At 41.9% G+C, this 22,390-nt stretch overlaps 2 protein-coding genes across 3 annotated transcripts in view; one reads left to right on the top strand and one right to left on the bottom strand.

Moving 5' to 3' along the window:
- Positions 1 to 7,109, bottom strand: part of BOD1L1 (biorientation of chromosomes in cell division 1 like 1) — a 36,910-nt gene extending 29,801 nt beyond the window's left edge. For both annotated transcript variants that reach the window (XM_054632584.2, XM_054632587.2), the window contains exons 1-7: positions 6,933 to 7,109; positions 6,410 to 6,534; positions 4,984 to 5,174; positions 3,163 to 3,768; positions 2,549 to 2,695; positions 1,070 to 1,233; positions 67 to 190 (exon numbers count right to left, since the gene is read on the bottom strand). In XM_054632584.2, coding sequence (XP_054488559.2) covers positions 67 to 190; positions 1,070 to 1,233; positions 2,549 to 2,695; positions 3,163 to 3,768; positions 4,984 to 5,174; positions 6,410 to 6,534; positions 6,933 to 7,109 — 1,534 coding nt within the window. The remainder of the gene's footprint in view (positions 1 to 66; positions 191 to 1,069; positions 1,234 to 2,548; positions 2,696 to 3,162; positions 3,769 to 4,983; positions 5,175 to 6,409; positions 6,535 to 6,932) is intronic.
- Positions 7,108 to 22,390, top strand: part of LOC143693985 (uncharacterized) — a 39,651-nt gene continuing 24,368 nt past the window's right edge. Inside the window, exon 1 of the mRNA XM_077177698.1 lies at positions 7,108 to 10,165. Coding sequence (XP_077033813.1) covers positions 7,108 to 7,743 — 636 coding nt within the window. The 3' untranslated portion in view covers positions 7,744 to 10,165. The remainder of the gene's footprint in view (positions 10,166 to 22,390) is intronic.

Below are 22,390 nucleotides of genomic sequence, written 5' to 3'. Positions count from 1 at the left end.
TTTTATTCTATGGAGGGTAAGTGAGAGCAGGGTGGTGTGGGCTACACAAAGCTTTTCTACTCATACCTTTAGCATTCTGATTTCCAGTTTTTAGGGATTTTGTCTTTTCTGCAGCCTTCTGTTTACGTTTTTCTTCAAGTCTCTCTCTGTTAATTCGTCTTCTGAGGAGTCTCTCTTCTTTTTCTTTGGCCTAGAGATACAAAACCAAGGAAAACAATTTATCATTAGGTCAAAAAGCATTCTTTGACTACAAATATAAGTATAAACCTCATAGAAAACAGAACATTGTAGCTTACAGAAAACTAAAACAAATACACCTTCGAAATCATATAAAAGTTAATGGAATCCTCTAATATTTTTGTGAAGTTAAATTAGCTGAGTTCCAGAATCTCCTTGTTGCTCAACACTGCAGACTGAAGCTATGCAACCTTCTCAAAGAACATATGTTTTATCTGTATGTACGTACAATATATACATTTTAATTGTAAGTATAAATATATGTATCTGGCCAACAGAGAAAATCTAAAACAACTGCTGCTCCCTCTTCTGTCTGCTGGCTCTTCTGCCACAGAACAGAGTGCACATGCTTAAATCTGTTTCCATTCTCAGCGACTGCAGACTTGCTACAAACTACTGATTTCATGGTCAGCAAGGACTACATTTGTAAAGAGCTGGGGTAATGAAGCAGCCTGCAGTACTCTACACAAGCCTGATCTACCAAAAAGCCCTGCTGAAGGCAGGCTGCAGGTAGATATGGGCTACTTTTTTCATTCAAATCGTCACAGTATTTTGGGGGCAGGAAGGAGATAGAAAACTCTGTCATCGCTTTCACTGCCAGAAGCCATCAAACTATAACCAGCAAAGTGCTGTGCTGGAAAGCAGATCATGCTATATTGATGGAAACCTGAAGAAAGGGCAGCTGTAGTATAAGGGTAAAAAAAAAAAAATCCCTGAAGGGAGAAGAAAGTGAAGACTCCCCCTCACACAAACCACCACCAAACCAGCAGTGGAATTTCCGCTCCTAAAAGTTTTGGGGCAGGAGCGTGAGCAGAAGCACGCCCGCACTCACAATGGACTGCCGGCGCTGCTCCACGGTTCGCTCATCATCAGAGTCACTGAAGTACTTGGAGTACAGGAACGGCTTGCGCACGTACGCGTGGCGCACAGGCTTGGCTCTCCCGTCGCTCAGCTCCTGCGGCTTCGTCTTACTCTGACTGCTTTTCTCCTCTTCATCTAAACACAGGTTGGTCAGTGTAGAGATATATTGATAAATTAGGCCAGTGCTTTCAATGTAAATTTTAAGAAGGCAAAGCTACTCAAAACCTATCAACATTATTTACTCTAACACCATAAACAGGTAAATTAAATCCTTTGAGTATCAAACTATCACTAGATTATGAAAAAATCAAAAGTGCATTGATGTGTTTGTGTACATCATTCAGCCAAAAAATTGCACAACACAAGCCCAGTAATAAACCACAACACAACAACTTACCCCTCTTGCCTCTAATCCCACTGCCCCTTTACATATAATATTTAGTAGCTAGCTATGCATGAGAAGTCAATATAATTTCTGCTATGTATTAAATTCTAGTTCTCCCCACACCAAAAATATCAGTACAGTATTTCAGCACAAAAAACTGCTTGGCTTACTGAAATACATACACAAAACACATTGTTGGTTCCACACATCTAAGTATTAATCAAGTAAAAATAAATAAATCTATTCCAGTTTTATCATTATTAGATATAGTGCAATACTGTACAAATTATTTGTATTCATCAAACGTACTTAAGGCTTGCCTTCATTTCATAAATATTTAGTCATAACTGAGCACAATCTGTCATGTTTCAAAGTAAAACCAAAGCCATAGAATACACAAGTGACTCAGTGCTTCTAAATTATATTTTTAGAATATAATTTAGAAGCAGAAAAGGTAAGCTGTGAGCATACTAGAGAGAACTCATTCAGGTACTAAGGCATTCTGCATTATAAAGTGGAAAGTTTTATTAATTACAGAAAACAGAGTCTGAAGTCTGTACTACACAGGGAGAACACAAAAAGGCAACACAGTCAGTGAAACAACTTGGTGTTTCTGAACTTTTAAAGCTAGATCCATTCTTGTTCTTTTTACTGTGGCCAAACTCCTGAATCCTAATGCTCTAAACCCAATCTGATCTACAAAGTCAGCTACAACCACTACCATGGGATCACAAAGCACTCCAGTGTTATTCCAAGTTCATGGCAGATGGGAGGGGAAGACAGCCACAGAACAGTGACATTCACCATTAAGTGCTTTTGTCACCAATGTAATACTGTAGCATAAAAAGATTTACAATGTTTAGAATATACTATATGAATAAAAACATTCTAAAAGTAAACCTACTACTCATCTTTTGCAACTGCACAAATATTATCCAGTTCACATTCAAAGCCTCTCTCAGAGGTAGGTACAATATTGCAAATCCTCAAATTTACAACATGGTAACAACAACAAGAGCATTACATACTCCTTATTGCCAGTTAACAATGTAATTATTTTACCACCTGATGTGATCTCCCCCTCTTCAGTACTGTCAGAAATTACAGGCTCCTCTTCACTCTCCTCTTCAAACGAAGAAAGATCACTGGTGTGGACAGAGCTGACCGTGATGTCACTGAGTACATCCATATCTGAATCTATTAACATGTTTTCTTGCAAAGCAAAAAGTAAAAACAAAGAGCTGTAAGGCAGCACACTGAGTCTGTTAAACTTTTCCTACCAAAACATCAATTTTGTCACTGAAAACAAAACTATGTTAAAATTAGAAATAAGAAAACAAAATTATAACACTGTAATGAAATAACCAGGCTAACTCTGGTTTATTCAAAACAAAAATCACTCTGAAGGAGAACGATAAACTTTAAATGAGGACTGAAAATGCTGAGGACTTGTCAGATTAAAATGACCAATCACACACCGGAGAAATCAAAGGTCATCTGACTCCTAATTCAGCTACCTCAGTTAAGAGAGATAGATCAAATCCAATTGTCATAAGCAGACCACTTTGCCAGAACTAGCAGAAAACTTACATTCCAAACATACTGATTCAACTCCTGAATTAACTTAAAAACCTCACTCCTTATCCATATTTTGAGGAATATCATTGCCCACACCATACCTTCTTTAGCACTTTCAGTTGTTTTATGTTTATTGCTATTTTTTTCTGGAACAAAGTGTTTCACTGGCTCCGACTCTTTTGCTTGCTTTTCTTCTTTTGACTTTGTAGTATCATCGCTTTTCTTTGAATGATCAGATTTCTTGTCAAGCTTTTCCTTCTTTTCTTTTCTTCTTTCACTTTTTTCACTGCTCTCTGATTTCTTGTCAGATTTATCCAATAATTTACTCTTCACATCTTCACTTTCCTGTGGGATATCTTTACTTGTAAACGTATTAGCATCCTTAGCTGAATTTTTTGTTTCTTCACTTTGGCAGAGAAGCTCATTTAAATCTTCACACTTTGCAAGTGTTTCAGCCCCTTCTCCAGAAAGGTCACAAATTGCTTTCTCTTTGTCTGGCAAGTCCTCTGCATTTCTCTCTTTATCAGTGCTACCATCCACACTCTGCTGAGATGAGAGTTTTTTTGCAATTCTGTCATTGTTCTTGGGATTGGAGGTCTCTGTTGAAGCCCTGGCAGCACTTGCTTCTTGATTAAGAGAAGTTATTGTTTCCAAAATGGACATTGCATCACTAGCTACGTTAGCACTTGGAGTTGTAGCAGAGACACCTTGAATAGTAAGAAAGAACAGAGTTTTACTTCACCCTAGTTTCCATAATTCTGTTCTGATAGAAGGTTAAACATGTGAAAAGAAACAGAATACATATACCTACAAAATACCTACACCACAATATACCTACACCACATATACCTAACAAAAATATTTGACTAATTTTGCCTTGAGAGATTTTGGCTAACAAAAAAAAAAAAAAAAAAAAAAAAAAAAGAACCGAACAAAAATCTCCAAGACATTGCATTCCTGCAGCAAGCACCGTACAATTACTAGAGATCCATTTTGCTCTGTGGCACACCACTGTTCCTGAGCTCTGCCTAGAGAAAATGAGGATTGGCAATGGGAGTGACACCTGAGCACAGCCCTTGTTCAACTTCACCAGCATCCTAAGCAGGATGACAACTGTGGCTAAAATACTATGTATATCATATATATTCTATGTATATATATGTATATACACTGCAAGAGAAAGTCAGTAGCTCACACCTCTAATATCTCCATAAATTTCATGGAAAATTGACTCAGCATATTGACTATACAAAACAGGACTATCAGAAATACCTTATCACTTTTCTATCATTTTAGAACCAGCTCTGAAGATGGACAACTAAGCATTAACTAGACTAGCACTGAGAACTGCAGCTGGCTTGTTAACCCATTTTAAAGGAATTGGGCCTCAGAGGAAAAAGACTTGGATTTAAATAAAGGTTACAAATAGACAGATGGCTGTGCAGCCTCTTAGAACAGGAAAGAATAGACAATTACCTGCAGGAGTGTTTAGAAGTTGATTCAGGTAATTTAGGACCATAGCCATCCAAATTTTATGACACACAGCAACTGCAAAGGTAACTGTCTCTTAAAGAATTCTTTCATCTCTACTGACAGACAAAAAGTTGCATCATTCTTCTCTTACAGTCTATGTCTTATCTGATCCTCTAATACTGAGACCAACTTTTCTCCCCACAATAAACTGATCCCTCATAATCTCAAGCAGAAGTGAAAGAGTGACATGGTCATAACAGCATGACATCTCTTGTGCTTTCTACCTTTACACATAGAGTAAGAGACAAGTGTTCTGGCATGCTGCCTGGAGCTCAGCTTGCTAATACTGATTCTAGCAATGTTATGGTAGCAGAAAACCTAGTCAATGATTCTGCTCTCCTAAACCCCATTCTTTTGTTAATAGACTGCTCAGAGAAATAGCAGAATACCTTGTACTGTAACAGAAGCATCTGCTTTCTCCTCACTTGGAGACGTACTGGGGCCTGCCTCCTCTTTGTGATTCAATGTGGCTAAAAATTCATGGACAGCTTTTTCCACCTGAGGTCTGAATGTGTGGTTGATCTTTGGGTCCACAACCTGAGAAATAATTCTGTCAATTCCCGATTCCAACATACCAGACCTGGAACAAAGTTACATAAGTTAGTATGAAAAATTAGTTTTTAAGAACATATTAATGAAATATTATCATTTAGATGTGCTCCAATGAGGCACTAATATTTTCTGAGCCTTTCCACAGCTATGCATTTAGCCTGTGCCTTACCTGTAAGAAAAAATGTGCTAGAGAAACAAAACAATCCAAGCACACAGAATTCATACAACAACCAGCCTGTTGTTACATCATTAGTGGTTACACTTACAAGTGTTATCTAACTGCAAAAAACATATTTTGGAAGAAAATTTAGAAGAAACCTTGTATTACCAATTACCATAGCAAAAAAGAGATGAATTATAGCCGGCATGAGGCATAAATAACTACAAAACCACTGGTCACTACCCTAAGTTACTTTCTGCCTAGTATTAGGCAGCACGTTCTGCAGCTTTATAGAACACATCTACCTTCAGTAAAATAACACAGAAAAGAAAACCCACAGCTATAAAGCTTATCTCTTTAGACCCCTGTAGTCCTCTATGGAACGTACGCTACCTCTTGTTGTCATTGCTTCTTTAACAAGAATGGTTGCTCCCCTCCCTACAAACCAAACAGCCCTCAGTACAAGTTACCAATGGTACCACCACAGCACAAGTCATTAAGTTTGTTCCCAAATCCGTGGTTTAACCCAATTTAATGGCCAAACTCATGGTACTTTGACAAAATTTCCTGATGTTTCTTGTGAGTCTTAAAATTTGAGAAGAAAGACTGGAGGAACCTTCATGAAATAACGTCATACAGGTTAAAGTGTCTGACATAATTTTAACATAACACCAGTTCTTAAACCTCTTCTCTGTCTAGCCAGATTTAAACCCATTTTTCTATTTTGTGACTTTAGCTTTATACTTTGCAGAGTTTAGTCCGTGGAATGTTTCTCCTTAGATCTAAAAATGATAATTGCAATTTTATTAACACCTCCCCTAAAAGCAAAAGTAATGTTGCCTTTAGCTAGGGGGTTACAACTCAAATCAAAATCGAGGTTTCCTCCCCTGCATAAACTTGGACATCTGCAGTCTCATTCTAACTAATACTGATGGCGAGTTACTACCTCCAGCAGTATTACATTTTAAACACTGAGAGCGGAAAACAACCCAACTTCCTCAGAAGTGTCTGAAGAAAGCAACCCACTTTACATTGACCCAGACCCTTTGTCACCTATCACAGCACACGGGCATGTTCAGAGAAATCCCAGAGCTGTCACTTACTTGAGAACCTGCTGTCTAATGTTATTTCTCAGCTGGTTCTTGTTGAGATGAGGACTCCAGGTATGAGTTGCCAAGTGGTTGGAAACAAAGTTGTCAACGCGCTGTCTCAAATTCTGGTAGGCAGGCTGGAAAGCAACAGCAGAGATGTTGGACTGGGAGGATCATGAGAGTGGCTGGTTATCCTCCGGGAGGCCAGGCTGGTACAGCGGGAGCCCCGTCGGACCCCCCGGTTCTGTGCAGGCGTAGCCGCTGCCCTGTGGCGGTGGCAGCGCGTTAAACGCTGCCCGCCGGATCCTGCGCGAACCGGGTGTGTGTGACCGTGCGTGCACGGCCGGCCAGCCGCGCTCCCCGCCAAACACGGGGCTCCGGCTCTCCCCCGGCCGCGAGCGGAGCCGGAGCCCCACGCGGGCCCAGCGGCCGCTCCGCCCCGCCGAGCGCGCTGTCCCGGGCCGGGCCCGTCCCCGACCTGCCAGAGCCCGAAGCGCTGGGACCCCCCCGAGCCTCCGGTCCCGCCCGCCCGCACCTTGGTGTCCACGTCGGCCAAGCAGTCGCGGCGGAACTGGTCGAAGAGCCCCTGGCTCTTGAGGTGGTTAACGATCATGGAGACCAGCTCGGGCTCGGCCGCGCCGCCCCCCGGCAGCGGCGGCGGCTGCTGAGGGGGCGGCGGCGGGGGCGGCGGGGGCTGGGGGTTGGTGGCCATGGGGGCGGCGGGGCGGCGGCTGCTGCCGGCGGTGCCGGCCGGGCCCCGGGACGGGGCTGCTCAGCGAGCAGCGGCGGCGCTGACCCCGGAAGCGGAAGGGGACGGCGGGAGGAAGCGGCGCGGGGGGAGGCGGAGGCGCCGCCGCCGAGAGCGGCGCCATCGGCGCGGGACGAGCACTGGCGGGGCCGCGCGCAGCCGCCGCGGGCCCTGCACAGGGGCGGAGGGGGCGGAGCCGCTCGCGGCCCCCGGGCCGGTGCGACCCCGATCCGCCGGGCTGAGGGGGGAGAGGAGCGGCCGCGGCGCCGCTCGGCCTCCTCCCGCCGCGCCCACGGCCTCCCGCGTGGCGCGGCCGCCGCCGGGCGCTGCGGGCACCGCGGGCGCGCCCCTCTCCCCGGCCGCCCCGCGCCGCTGCCGCACTCCCGGCGGCGAGCCGCGGCCCCGCCCTGCGGCCCGCCCCTTCCTGCGCCCGCCGCCATCACGGTGCGGGCGGCGCCGCGCGCTTCCTCCCTCAGGGGCGGGGCGGGGCCGGCGCGGGGCGGGGCGGGGCCTCGCGGGGTCACCGGCGGCGGATCGGGATCATCGGGACCGGGATCATCCCCGCTCGGGACGCCGGGGAGCTGTTCCTGGCAGATAACGGGCACTGCCTCCTCTCCCGCCCCGTCCGGCCTCAGGGGCCGCTGTCGCCGTGTCCCTGGAGAAGGCGGCTGGAAGATGATACTTTAAATTTTTGAATTTAAGCTTGTCACCTTTACACATCAGGGTATTCTCACGTGCTCTTGTAAAAGAAATGTTTTCCACCCATTTCTTGTGTCCTGGTTACCTTCTTAGCCATTGTTTTTCATGTTTCAGTGTTACGGTCACAACTGTCCAATGTGCTGAGGCAAGGAATAGTAGATAGGATGTTAGATATATATTCCAATATATTTCTAATGTTAGATATTAGAAAACATGTTTCTCACTGTTTGGGTGGTCAGGCATTGCAGTGGGGTTCCCAGCAAGGTGGTGGAGCCACGGTCCCTGGAAGTGTTTGAGGCATCTGGACCTGGTGCTGTGTGATTCAATTTAACATTTAGCCCTTGCTTTATGTCTCTACGAACTAAAGTTACTTTTGCATTCTCTTTTAGGACAGTCTAACTTTTAAATATTTTTGATATATATTTAATACAGGAAGTCTCAGGAAGTTTCCTAATGTCTTCCAAATGAAGTAGACAGCAGATGTAGTTCCAGATGCAGTTGCTAAACTTCAAGCAATATTTAAATTGCTGAGGAATTAGTAAGATATGAGACAAACAGAAATGAGGTGTATATGGTATTGTGGGAATAAATTGTTACATGGCTGCAGGCTGGACAAGTATATGAAAGTACAAGTCACAAAATTCAGGGAAGGTGCTTGTGGCTCAGAATCCCTTCTCTGTAGGGGACTGGGAAGGTATTTTTTTCTTTCTGGCTCTACACTTGCTTTTTGTCCCTGAATATGAGAACTTCTCCAGGGCTGGGCAGACCCATTTCAGCCATTGCTGTCACGTCAGCAAGCCATGCAACTTGATTTCAGATTAACATATTTTTGATTTCAGATTAACAGCAAGCCATGCAACTTGTGATTTCAGATTAACATATTTTTGTCTCATGTTTTGTCTCATTTTTGTCTAACTGGGGGCACAAATGGCATGATTTTCACCTGAAGCAGAAATAGGAATAAAATACTATGATGAATTTGGAAACACTGTTACTTGTAGTAGCATGAATAAAAATAAAGCACTGGCAATAGCTCACTCTTTCTTTTTTAGACAATGTTGCAGAAATGTTATTCTGTGGATGCCTACCACAAGCATCAGATTCAGAGTGGCCAACGTGCCCAGCTGATTCTGAGTGTTCATAGACTTAAACTCTCTTGAGGTCAGTTCATACTATAATTGATAAAAGTAGTAACTTAGCTTGACAGGTTAGTTGATGTTTTCTGGTTTCTGTTTTTCAGTGAAACACTTTGTGTAGTTTCTTCCTCAAAAACTTTGTTCATTCTGTTTATGCTGATAATGAATCTAAGTTTATAAAGTATCTGAAATCCAGGTGACAGCTGAATTAAGAAACTAAAAAAAGAAGGTAAAAGTCCTTCACTTTGCATGGGAGTCAAGGATTAATCTGAACAAATTTGGTAGTGGTAGGAGATGCCCTTCCTCTGTGATGAACTCTGTTGCAAAATTCTGTGCTCTGCAAAGATAAAGTACTGCTGTCAGTACTGAGCATACAAAGGTGATGTTCCTCTTTAACCACTGTCATCTTTTACAGACAAGGGTACACAGAAAGGGGAGCTCTTTAGTAACATTTTGAGTTCTGTAGTAAAAATCATGACTTTTCAACAGGAATAACTGAAATGCCTGAGGAGATTCTTGGATAGTAAAAGCTCTAAAGCTGCCCAACAGGAACAAGAGATCTGTCATGGATGAATTGCTCACTTCTTCTTCTACATATGTGATAACATGTCTGTGCCTGGCACCATCTGTGTTACCATCCATCCCTGAGGTTTATTATCTTTTAGTGTGTAGCTTATTGGTATGTTCATTATGGCATGATAAACCCCAGAACTGTGGATGCTGAATTGATTTGTTGTATGAATGTGTAATGCCTGATGCATATTTCATTTTTGTTTCTCCCTGTGCATAAACAGTATACTGGTATAATTGTCTCTAGTTAGAGAAAACCTCAGATTTTCTGGTGCTTACTGTTATGGAATTTTTCTTAAAAAAATGGCAAAATTATGCCTTGGAGCAGCACTAGTAATCACAATCTAGTGCACTGTGTTTTGGAGCAGCAGAGAAATGGTGCCAGCATTGCTGAGGTTTTATGCTTCATCAATAACAGCATATGTGGCCTCAGCTGAGCTGCAGCATGAAACGCTGTAGTTGCAAGACCGAAATGCAGCCAAGGCACGGACTGTACCTTCAGCTGTGATGTGACTGCAGTGACGTCCATATCCTTACATGGGAATAGCTGCAGTAGATAAAATGTTATTGCACTGCCATAAATGGAGGATATGATTCTGTCATCCTTTTTTTTTGGTATGTAAATAAGAGCATTTAGATAAACTGTTGTTTAATGGTGCATGCTTGAAGTACTCTTTTTGGCTTTGTAACCATGTTTCTCTCCAGGTGTCAGTCATGTTTTTATTTGTTCAAACCGGTACATATTTTTCTTGTTTGACTGGCAAGTAGATCCTGTGTAAAATGTGAAGCTTGTGGCATAAGTGAAGCTTGTGGCTTTAGTGAATTATCTGTAGAACAGCTAATGTATTTTGCTTCAATAGGAAGCTGCCTGTCCTAAGTGTTTTCCACAGGCAAGCCTTTGGCAAGTGCAGAAATGAAAACAGTGACTAGACAACACATGTTAAAGAGATGAAAGGAAATCTTTTATTTGGAATAGGCTGTCATGACCTTGCACTGACACTTCTAAGACTTTTTGGTCACTTCTAAAGAGGTTCCTTGAGCAAAACTAAAACTACCATGAGACCCTGGTTCTCCAAGTAGGGAGAGCAGGGTAATTGTTGTCAGTGATGCTTAAGCTCAGCAGAGATGGACATTTGGTGGCTTCTCAAATTGGCAAGTTAAATAGATAGACTGAAGAGCTTTGTAAAAATACTAAAGTTTCATGTTCATTACCTAATATAACCGGTGGTGTTTGCTGGGAAGATTGTCTGGTTATAATTTGAGAAAAAGTTGAGAAGTCTTCTAACTCACATTTCATCAACCTGCATTTTTTAATACTTTTTATTGATATCCAGAGACATTAACTAATTTTATTTTATGCAGCTTAACATGGTAGAAGCATTTAAAGTTACAGATCTGTGTATAACTTTATCTGAAAAGTTAGGATTATTTTTTCCTATTTCAGAACTTCAGTGTGACACCAAACTCTCACATAATGCTTTTTAAAGTACATTATTTTGAAGGTACAGCTATGCCTCTTCTCAATTTTTCTTATTTTATGTCTCTGTCAATGCCAAGAAATTGAGTTTCTGGACGCCCAGGTTTTGTGAGATGAATAGAGCCTGTTTAGAGGGTGACATTTGAGAGCAAAAAAATATTACTGTCACAAATTACTTTAATACACAGTGCTACATGATTTTTTGTGGGTGTTTTTGTTGTTGTTGTTGTTGTTGTAACCAAGAAAGGAATCTTCAGGGGCAGATGGAACCTTGACCTGCCTGTGAGAGGAAAGCCCATCTGTGTGGCCGTGGCTGTGACTGGTGATACGAGGTTGTGTTGTTCACTTTCATGGCAATGAGAGAAGGGACAGGCACATTACAGCTTTCTTACCTCTTCACAAGCAAACAATGACTAATGGATGTAATATTGTTTGGATTGTTATTGGCATCTAGGGAGTCAGACATCTAATTCCTGCTAATGTGATTGATGATCTCAGCGTATCTTTTTTTTTCTTTTTTTTTCCCTTGCCTTTTCATTTCCTTTTTTGAAATGTAGGTTCCTGCATGCTGGAGAAATACCACTTTATTTCTCCATTCTGGAGAAAAATGTTAGAAGGAGTTACTGTTCTCCTTTTAATAGAGTTTTTACTTCGGTGTTTGTTTTTGACTGGAAAATACATGTTTTTGCTATTTGTGTACAGGGGGACAGAGAAAATTTAATGGAAGCTTGTTCTCCAGAGAGCACAAGAGATTATACATTCTTTCTACACTCTTTCACTTTTGCCTAAATGTAATTTTAATGGTAAGGTAAAATGGTACAGCTTAAACATGAAAGCAGAGTGAGTGGATACACAAAAGCATGACACATTTTATATCAGCATTCTTTGCTGACTACAGCAAGGTGAAATCAAGGTGGAGGCATTGCTTAAATGGAATGCATGAAGCTTAAAGTAGAGCTGATGGACTGAATTTTGCTTTAATTTATACCTGGTGTAGTTCCATTGAAGTCAGCAGGGAGATGGATCAAAGCGGGACTTTGCTACTAAATAATAGGGTGCTCAAAATTGCTCATGCCATCATTTCTGCAACCTTGGTTGTAATCCTCAAGCAAAAATGAGAGTTATTGTATCTAGTGCAAAAATAGTACTTTCTGTGGAAAAATTTTAAAGTGTTATTTAGGAAAATAGCAAAAATAAAAAATAATAATTTGGGCTTTTGTCTTGTTCTCTTCTGTTGGGGGTGCCGAAGGTCTGGAGGAATAGGAGTGGTGAGTCACATTTTAACAGCATTCTTTTAGGAGAGGTGGGGTGGAGGCAGGGAAGGAGGCGGGTCATTTTGTTGCTGTTGACTGCCTCCATGCTTGGTTCCTGGTACTGCTGAGCACGAAGAGAACGCTGTCTGAGGTCTCTGGAAAGGTGGGTGTGTGGAAGGGGCCAATGTGAAGGTGCTGTAGGAAAACACCACCCTGCTGGCTCTGGCTGCAAATTGAGGCAGTGGCTCAGGTGCAGTCAGGGTGCACCCACTGCCAGTCTGCTGCAGATCCCACTGGATAGCCCAGCACAGGCCGGGCATCCTTGCTTGTCTCTCTGTCATGGGGGCAGAGAGAAAGGAGTGTGTTGCCCACCTGAGGCTGACACCAGTGTAAATCCAGGTGGAGTGTCTGAATGGGACTTGAGATTTACTGCCTTCCCAGAGGAGTGCCCCCCAGCTATTGCACTTCAAGGACAACCCTTGGGACTTGTTCTGAAGAATGTGGAAAACATGAGGAAAAAAAATCTTCAGTGAAACAGCAGAAATAATAATGCTTGCTCAAAATCTTTCCTCCTCACCTATTGATTTGCACAAAGATGATATGAATTTAATGTCTTTAAGATTTGTGCTTTTTTGCCAGGTTTCATTAAAATTGGCCAACCGTTTCAAAAGTTATGGGGCAGGGGTTGGAGAAAGACTGACAAATAGTGAAATAATTGTTTCCTGGGGAAAAAAAAATAATTGAAGCCTGGATCGACTGTGATATATTGTGTGTGGAGATAACCAGCTCTGAATCTATTCAGAGACCAGCTGCTTTCTGAATAGGAACTGATATAGGAGTCAGACAAGGGGAAACAATCCCAGACTCACGCTGGGGAGTGTGAGAAATGCAATGTTTCCTATTTAATTTGTTTAACCAGAGGAGAATGGAAAGTCAAGAAAAAGTATTAACAGTATTACCAATGCTAAGCCCCAACATTCACACATCCCAATTTTGATTGTACAGTAGGAAGAGAGCATTTTTAAAATTTATTCTCCTGAATGTCTTGGGATTTTAGCTTTTATTTGCTCTTAGCAAGGTTTTAAACCTTCCTGAAATGGAGAAGTGTCGTGTTTGCTTCAGCAATGGGATTAGTAAAAATACATTTTTGCTCAGTAAAAAGGAGCTAGTGAGGCTGTAAAGGAAGAAGACAACTTTGCAAGAGCCTTTTTTTCCTGTTTTATGGGTATGCTGGCTGGAAGGGAGATGGGTGGCTGAAACAGCTCTGCTGTCACAGAGCTGCTGGATCCAGCTGGCTTGGCTGTAGCCCCTTCTGTGAGGAGAGGCAGGAGTGCTCTGTGTGCAGCTTTTTCTGTGCCTTGGATATCACAAACAGGTCCTTTATAGATTTTGTCCTGTCATCTTTATTGCTGTGTGTTAGTGATCATCACCTGACTGGCTTTGTTAATGTCATAGAGCTTGTTTAGTAAAAGGAATTCTTAAGAGAGCAGCATTGCACTTCAGTAGATTTATTTGAGTTAGAAATGTAGGTGCTTTGGTAGAGGGAGGGGAATGCTTCTGCATGCTGCAGGGGGACAAGATGGTTTTTGGCTTGCTGAAAACATGTGTGCCAGGTTCAGAGGCTGGTAGCTGAGGTGTCTAACCTGAGAAACAAGGACAACTCCCCCTGGACCTCAGACTGCTCTGCTGCCCTCAGGTGATACACACAGTGGGATGTTTTGCAGTGTTTATCGCTGATAACAAAATATTCTAGTCCTGCCAGGGCAGCTGGCATCAAAGGAAATGATCTAAAGTGGTGACAGTTTTCTCATTCTGGGTGTTGAGAATAGATGACAATTTGTTTCTTTGACTCTCCATAAGTCTGAATTCCTTTCCCAGGACTGTTTGATTTCTCTTGTGAGAAAACAGTCTGAAATTTTTCAGAGTTTTGATTGTATTTACTTCTGTCCATTAATGAAAAAAGCACTAGCTTCCAACTCTTCCTCCACAGAGACAGAATGAGCAATTGCCCACACTAGACATGAATACTTTAGTCTTCCTTTCTTGATTTCTAAAGTAAAAAGGAGCAAGAACATGAAGTTGTGTAGCCATTGAGAAAGCTAAAGAGGAAAGGAGCTTCTTAGGACTGCTGCCTCCAAATCAGTCTGTTAGATTGTTCCAAAATTTGCCTATTCATATGAATAGAACAACTCTCTATATCCTGGTTTTGTGCCTCTCCTGTTATGAGCTTGGAAGGTATTTTTTTCAGCTTTGTTTACTGATTGTTAATATCAGTTTTATTTAAGAACTAATACAAAGATCTCCCTGGCAAAATTTGGATTTTATTTTATATTTTATTTTATTTTATTTTATTTTATTTTATAATGTCTTTCTGTACATTCTTGTTTTAGCCAAAATTGTGATTTACCTCTTGTTGAAGTGTCTGAAGAGACAAGATTATAAAAATATGATCACTCCCCATAAACTAAAATCCTATGCACCATAACAGAACTTTACAAGACTGCAATAAAGTATCTTGAAAGAGGAAGGGAGTCAGGAGAAAGATACATGAACTTTCAGAACTCAATAAAAGCTGGTAACAGTGAAAGTTTGTGAAATCTACCATTCCTGAAAAACATCTGTAGCGCTAGATTATGCCTTGACTTTTCCTGACACGATTTCATTAGTTGTGGTGGTATAGTATTGCATGTAAATCAGAGTGGGATTTTACCTTCATGTAGCAGAGGAGGGAAGGACAGATTTGCCATATGCCAAATTTCTCACTTTGCCTGAGGGAAGGATTAAAACAATTTATTAGACAAGTAATCCAAAACTCTTGGACAGGTGAAAGTATTTCTAGATTCTCCTGGGATTGTATATTATAGATTACCCCTCTGCTATTAAACCAGGCAGAGTGAATAGGGAAGGAAGGGCATCCAATATCTGTTTCCTCTGTAAAGCTCATCTCAAGATTCTCATCCTGTCACAAAATAGCAAAGATAGCCTGCTGTCTAAGAATTTCATTTAACCAACATTCCTTCCTTCCTTCCTTCCTTCCTTCCTTCCTTCCTTCCTTCCTTCCTTCCTTCCTTCCTTCCTTCCTTCCTTCCTTCCTTCCTTCCTTCCTTCCTTCCTTCCTTCCTTCCTTCCTTCCTTCCTTCCTTCCTTCCTTCCTTCCTTCCTTCCTTCCTTCCTTCCTTCCTTCCTTCCTTCCTTCCTTCCTTCCTTCCTTCCTTCCTTCCTTCCTCCCTTCCTCCCTTCCTCCCTTCCTCCCTTCCTCCCTTCCTCCCTTCCTCCCTTCCTCCCTTCCTCCCTTCCTTCCTCCCTCCCTCCACCCTATATTTTTAAATTCCTGTTTAACTGCAGCTAGAACTTGCTTCTCACAATTACATTCTATTGAGATACTGCTCTGTGTGTACTTGCAATGCTATTTAAGATGTCTATTTGCACTAGCATATGAGCAAGCTAGGAAAAGGTAAATAGTGTATTAAATGAACAGGGATTTTGCTAATTTAAAAATATTAATTTTATGCATTTTGGGGTCCTTTTGCTCCTGGGCAGACAAAGGAAACCTAAGTTATGGATACCAAAATTATTCCATTATTCATCTAGGCTTATTCTATTCTTCATATGAGCTCCCCAAAGACACATTTGTATAAACAGCAGCATCCTAATTAAAATTGCTAGGGAGTCATGATCTATTTAAAGTCTCAAAGCACAATTTTACTTTTAGCCTTCATATTGTAAGAGTGTAAAAGAGCAAAGTTTCTCTTGGAGGTTTAAACATAATGAGGTGAAAATTTTCTTTAAGTATTTGCTATTTGGCTGCATGCTGCTCTTATCTCCACTAACATGCACCTGATTTCCTTTTCTATCTTGCCTTTGTTCATTTGTAAATCTCCAGCGGTCTTTCATGTTTTTTAAAGGACTGCAAAACTCATTAAAACTTTCCAATTGTTTATTTCCTTGTGCTTTCTCATTTAACCCTCTTTTCACAGCTCCTGCAGTTTGACTTAAAGTAACAAACTTTAGACAGTTCAGGCATACTACTGTCTCCACAAAAGTATTTGCAGGTCTATTTATTGCCAATATTTATTTCTTCTGCTGATGTACAGGCTTAGTTCTGTTGATGGTTTTTTTTTTTTTTCAATCTAGTGTCTTTATTTCCCAAACAAGGACCATATAATTCCATTTCCTCCAATCAATAACAATAGTCTCCACATTTTTTTGAAGGATGACAGTTCTCTTAGTTTTTTCTCCTTGTGTCTTCTCCAAGATGCTTTGTCAAAGTCTTCCATTGAGGACACCTGTGTAACTCAATAGCTACATATATTTGAACCTTGTCTTCAGTGAAAGAAGTTCTCCAACATTTATACAAAGGGGCACATTCCCTCCAATATCCAGAAACTTAAATTTGTTGTTGAGGAAAATGTTCCCATGTTCTCTGTAAGAAGAGATAGGCAGTAATCCAATGAGATCCTCCCAACTTTCCTCAGCCCTAAATTCACCTTTACAACAAATCACTTTGTGTGTTGGTGTGTGACTTACACATTTTGGCAAGAGTCTGAAGCAGGCAGAATTCTTATGCCCTCATCAACAACACATATAATAGCCAGTTTGGGATTTGTGTGCCACTTGCTGCAAAATGGCAACTCTGAGACAAACGTCGACAGCTTCTTTAGTGGGTGATAATCTGCTGGCTAGGAAGGAGGGCAGGAGGGTGCAAGAGAGTAGTTGACTGAATGGCCAATACATACCTGTACGAAATAATGTACTTACAAAGTAAGTAACTTGCTTAGAAGTCATGAATACAAGTTAGCAGTGAGACACCAGCAGGTTCAGTATATGTGCTTGTGCCTGCAGCACAGAAAAGCTCTTTTCACTTTGAGCATTATTGCAGCAAAATTTTTTTCACAATAATAAATTATTTTCTGGCAATTTGGGAGCTCCTGGTTTTGCTTAACATACAGTTTTGAATAAAATAGACTAGACTAGAATAGAATACTGCAGTTGGAAGGGACCAACAAAAAACCTCTTCTCCAATTGTCTTACCAGTTCAGGGCTGAACAAAAGTTTTCAAACATGTTGTTTAGGGCACTGTCCAAAGGCTGTTTAAACCCTGACAGGCTTTTGGCACTGACCACCACTCTGGGAAGCCTGTTCCAGTGTTTGGTCACCCTCCTGGTAAAGAAATACTGGCTAATGTCCAGTCTGAACCTCCCTTGGCCCAGCTTTGAGCCATTCCCACATGTCCTGTCACTGGATACCAGGGAGAAGAGACTGGCATCTCCCCCTCCATCTCCCCTCCTCAGGAAGCTGCAGAGAGCAATGAGGTGACCCTTCAGCCTCCTTTTCTCCAAACTAGACAAGCCCTGAGTCCTCAGCCACTCCTCTCAGGACATTCCTTCCAGCCCTGTCACCAGCTTTGTTACCCTCCTCTGGATGCATTCAGAGACCTGAACATCCTTCTTGAATTGTGGGGCCCAGCACAGCACAGAGCACTCAGGTGAGGCCACCCAGGGCTGAGCACAGCAGGGCAGTGAGCTGTGTTACCCAGCAGGACAGTGCCCTGTGTTACCCAGCAGGACAGTGACCAGTTTTACCCAGGAGGACAGTGACCAGTTTTACCCAGCAGGACAGTGACCAGTTTTACCCAGCAGGACAGTGACCTGTTTTGCCTGGCTGGACAGTGACTTGTTTTGCCTGGCTGGCTGCGCTGTGTTTGATGCACCCCAGGGTGGGGTTTGCCCCAGGGCCACTGCTGGCTCACACTGAGATGCTGTTGGCCAGCAGCACCCCCAGACCCCTCCTGCAGGGCAGCTCTCCAGCTGCTCCAGAGCTGGGGAGGAAAGGAAGGGACTCCTTAGGACAGCTGGAGTTCACCATGGTTCCTGAACTGGGGTTTAATGCAGAGCTTGGATGCTGGTGACATGGTGCTAGTCCACACAAGATCTTTTGGGGCAATATGAAAGTAATCTCTCTCCAGTGCTTTAACTTTGTGTGGTTTGGCTCTGTTCTCAGAGCCAAATGAGGCCAGGTCCAGTGTCCAGTGGCCTCTTGCAGCTGCCCCTGAGCACATCAGGCTGTGTTTTCAGGTTGGAAAAATGTGACATTTTGCTTTCAATTCAACCCTGAATGAAAAAATCCAAAATCGGGATGGGGGAGAAAGGGAAAATAAAAAAGAAAACAGAATACCAAAATTTATGTTTTAGGGTTTATATTTTACAAATTTCTAGTAGTGTGTACAATGGATGTCTTGGAATAGACTGTTTTGTTTTAACAAGAAAACAAAGCAAGTATTTCCTTGAGTATTTATTCTCTCTTGACAGGATGGAAAGGAATTAGCATATCATAATGCCTGGTTCCCCTGTTAAAGTGTGAGGCACTGCTCTGATGTAGCTTGATTTCCTCCCGATTTATCCATCTGTGATTATCTTTGGTATTTGAGAGCTCTGGTTTGAAGCTTGCCTCTGTGGTTGAAGCATTTATAAGGTCCCCGTACATAATTTCGCCCGAGCCTGGATGTCTCTGCGAGTCCCGGCGCTGCCCTGGGTTCGGCCAGGAGGTGGCAATCTCTACTTTCGGTGAGAACTTTGGAAAGTTGTGCCCCCCCAGCCCCAGCTCTGTTCAAAGAGCTGCCTCTGCTCTGACTGGCGGCGGGGCCAGATCTCATTCCAAATCTCTCTTAACATTTGAACGCTTACTTAGTCATCGAAGTATTTCTAAAAGCAGAACTTAGAAAGCCTGTTACTTTATAAGTCATAGTTGTTCCTTTCCCATTCCCAGCTCTCAGTTACAGACAGAAACTCCTACAATTCAAAACTCAGCCATATAAATCGAGTTGTGCGTATCATGTCTTTTACTGTGAACCACAGACATTAATTAATATGCCACTCCTCAGACCTCATAAACTTCATGGTCAAACATCCAGACTTAATGTTACTTATTAATATTTTAAATTAATCCTGTAAACAGGTAATGGAACGAGAAAAAAAGAAGCAGGTATTTTCCATGCCTGTTGTTAAGTGTTTCCCTCACTTATTAGGTCCAAGCAATGTAATGTCCTTTCCTTGAGGAACAATTGGCCAGTAACTGTACCCAAGGTCAGCAAGTCCTTGAGCTCTCTGCTGTGTAAGTGCAGTGTTGCAAAGCAGCTCTGAGGTTCTTTCAGTACTGATATTCCCTCTCCCTGCCCCATTCTGAGAACTCTTTTGCATACCAGCAGTCATAGTTTCATATGAAAATTATTGAATACTGATTTTTTCTTTTTTTGCTTTAACTTTGTGGAATATTTGAATTTCTCTTTGAAATTGGGAGAGACATATGTGTAAGTCTTTTCACAAAAGGTATTTTGATCTTAGCCTTTCTGCCTGAAATACATAAGCTAAAATACTGTGATTGCTTGTCTATTGGCAGTATCAAGAAAAAATAGGTTTTTCATTGTTTAACTGCCATTTGCTCTGGACTATTAATATCTAGAATTTGCTATTTAAATACAGTCTGTATTCTGGCAGCTCGAGGAAATTTGATGAGGATTATTAGGAAATTGTGTTACAGTTAAGTTAAATAATTATGCTTAAGGCATGCAGTCTACCTGAACAAATGAACCTGTACAGATTCATTCTGTCTGGTGGTCAAAAGCAGAGTATATAACATTATTTTTGTTCAGTTAAAGACTGAGGTGAGAGCTTTATGCAGTTTGTAGTTACAGCAGCAGATAAGGAAAAAAAGTGCAGTTCATGACATTTTTTAGTGTAACTTCTGAAAGAGAGTCGCTTTTTTTAAGAGCCTCACCTGCTTTGTTTATGACCTGTCTCATTGCTCCACCTACAGTTGTGCTGCTGGTGATGAGTAATGAGCATCTGCTGGCAGCCTGGGAAGCACTGCTGGCTTTCACCACAGGCAGGCAGCTGCAGGTTTCATGCAGGAGCAGGGTCACCCATATTTAGGGAGAAATAAGAATATCCTGTTAGCCCTTGGTAGCCTGCAAATGCACTGGGTGTTGTGCTGTCCTTGAGTTCTCATAGCTGTGCTGGGAGCTGCCTTGCAATTTCAGTATTGTTCCTTGGGTAGTTGCTTCAGGGTCTTGGATGCCATGGTGACAACTCCTGTCAAGACAGGTAAGTAGGAAGGGTTGCTGACTTAAAACCAGTGGGATATTCAGCCCTGGCATAACTGCTGTTCTGAGGCACCACTTGAACAACATGTATTTTAAATACACATTTTGGCTAGAGTGGTTCTACAGTCTCTGTCCTCGGAGGTTTTCAAGACCCAAGTAGCTAAATCCCTGGTCTGATTTCAGCTGACCCAGCTTTGATCAGGAGGTTGGTCTGAAGCCTGCTGGAGGTCCCTTCCAGCCTGAGTTGTTGTGCTCATGCACATGGACCTGTGCAATGCCTCAAGCCTTGAACCTGGCCAAGCCCTGCGGTGCTCTGAGTCCTGGCCCTAAGACATCTGCAATGCCAGTCATTTCCAAGTTGTGCTTCAGACAACACTTAACCTTCAGTTGTTCTGGGAGCTGTTATCCCATATTACTGTAGGGAAAACCATGAAATAGGTGACCCTGGCTGAAGCCCCAGGGAGACCTCCATGAGGGCTGAGATTGGGATTTGGTAATGCAGCTGGAGAAGGAACCATTTTTCCACTCCAAATTAATTTCTTGTTTTGTACTAGGCTGAAATCTGGACATTTCAAAGACAAGATAGAGAAAGAATTTTTTTTTCTTTTATTCGGATCCAAGAATAACCAATAACTGAGAGGTGTACTGGTAGGACATATAATAGACAAGGTTACCATTTCTGGGCCAATGAGAAACACCATGGATTTTTTACCTGTAGATATTCTGGGTTTGCCTAGTCTTTTTCTAGTCATTACCAGAAGCTTTTGTAGTTTCTACAAACTTACTCGGCTGTCTCCATCCTCCCCCCTTAAAAAATTATCTATCTATCTATCTATCTATCTATCTATCTATCTATCTATCTATCTATCCCTGTTACATTTTTCCCTTGCTGTTAATCTGGCTTTTTATTAGAACACACCTTTTGTTCAATTCCATAACCTTATCCAGCTGGGAAACACCAACTCCTAATTGTGAGCTGAAAGCATTAGACAACATAGTTTCATTTGCAAATGGCATTGTTTGAACTGAGTGGCCAATGCAGGTGGAAATTACAGTTCACTTGAACTAGAAACTATGGATATCAGTGAATGAAATCCAGACTCCACAGAGTCTAGCAGAATCTGCATTCAGTTGAGTTAACAATCCTTAAACTCAAGTCTTGTTCTATTTGTAGTTCCTTACAGACATTTAGTGCTGTAATCATTTCCTCTGAGAGTAAAAGACAAAACATCCCTCTTCTTATTGGAGCAATTTGCCTGTAATGCAAAGCAGAACTATTCCAAAACAACTGTCTTTGACTTTTATGTTTTATTTTTTTCTTCTTAATTTTGTATTTGCCTTTTAAATGTCATCCTCTGTACAAGAAATTGTCTTCCAAAAATTTAATAATCATCATTCTCATCATCATCATCCTTTCATCATCTTTTTTCCCAGCAATTTTTTCAGACACATATTCTGTCTAAGCAGTAGATTGGATTAAAAATCTAAGTCACAGCAGTGTTTCACTTTTGAGACAGTGTCAAGCTCCACAAAGACGTTTCAGAGTGTTGTGAGCTCCAACTAAACACACAGTAAATGGCCACAGGTTTTTCTCTGGTGTTGGGACCTAATAAAGGCAAGTGAGGTATAATAAAAGAGGCTCACAAATAATAGATTGTGCTGCACTTCTCTCATGTCACCCCTCGATAAAAGCAAAGTTTTGGTATGGTCTTGAAGTGAGAGCTGCTGGAGTAGAGGCTACCTGAAGGAACTGAAAGGCATAGACTGTGACAAAAGTCATCAGTACTGGAGAAAAAAGTACCAGAGAGATAATAAAATATTGTTCATAGGGCCATTCCTGTTTCTTCCCTTCCTCAATGAAACATAGGGAACCATGCTGGTTGGCTGGTGCTGGGCTAGAAAGATCTAGGCATGCTACTTGAATGGATCATGAATCCAGTTTTCTAATATGACAAATCTGTAAAAACCCCCACATTTTTGTATTAAAGATGCTTCCAGGTAAGACAGGGAAT

Source organism: Agelaius phoeniceus, chromosome 4 (genome assembly GCF_051311805.1).
Source record: "Agelaius phoeniceus isolate bAgePho1 chromosome 4, bAgePho1.hap1, whole genome shotgun sequence".
Taxonomy (NCBI): Eukaryota; Metazoa; Chordata; class Aves; order Passeriformes; family Icteridae; genus Agelaius; species Agelaius phoeniceus.
This window is presented reverse-complemented; position numbering and strand designations above follow the sequence as displayed.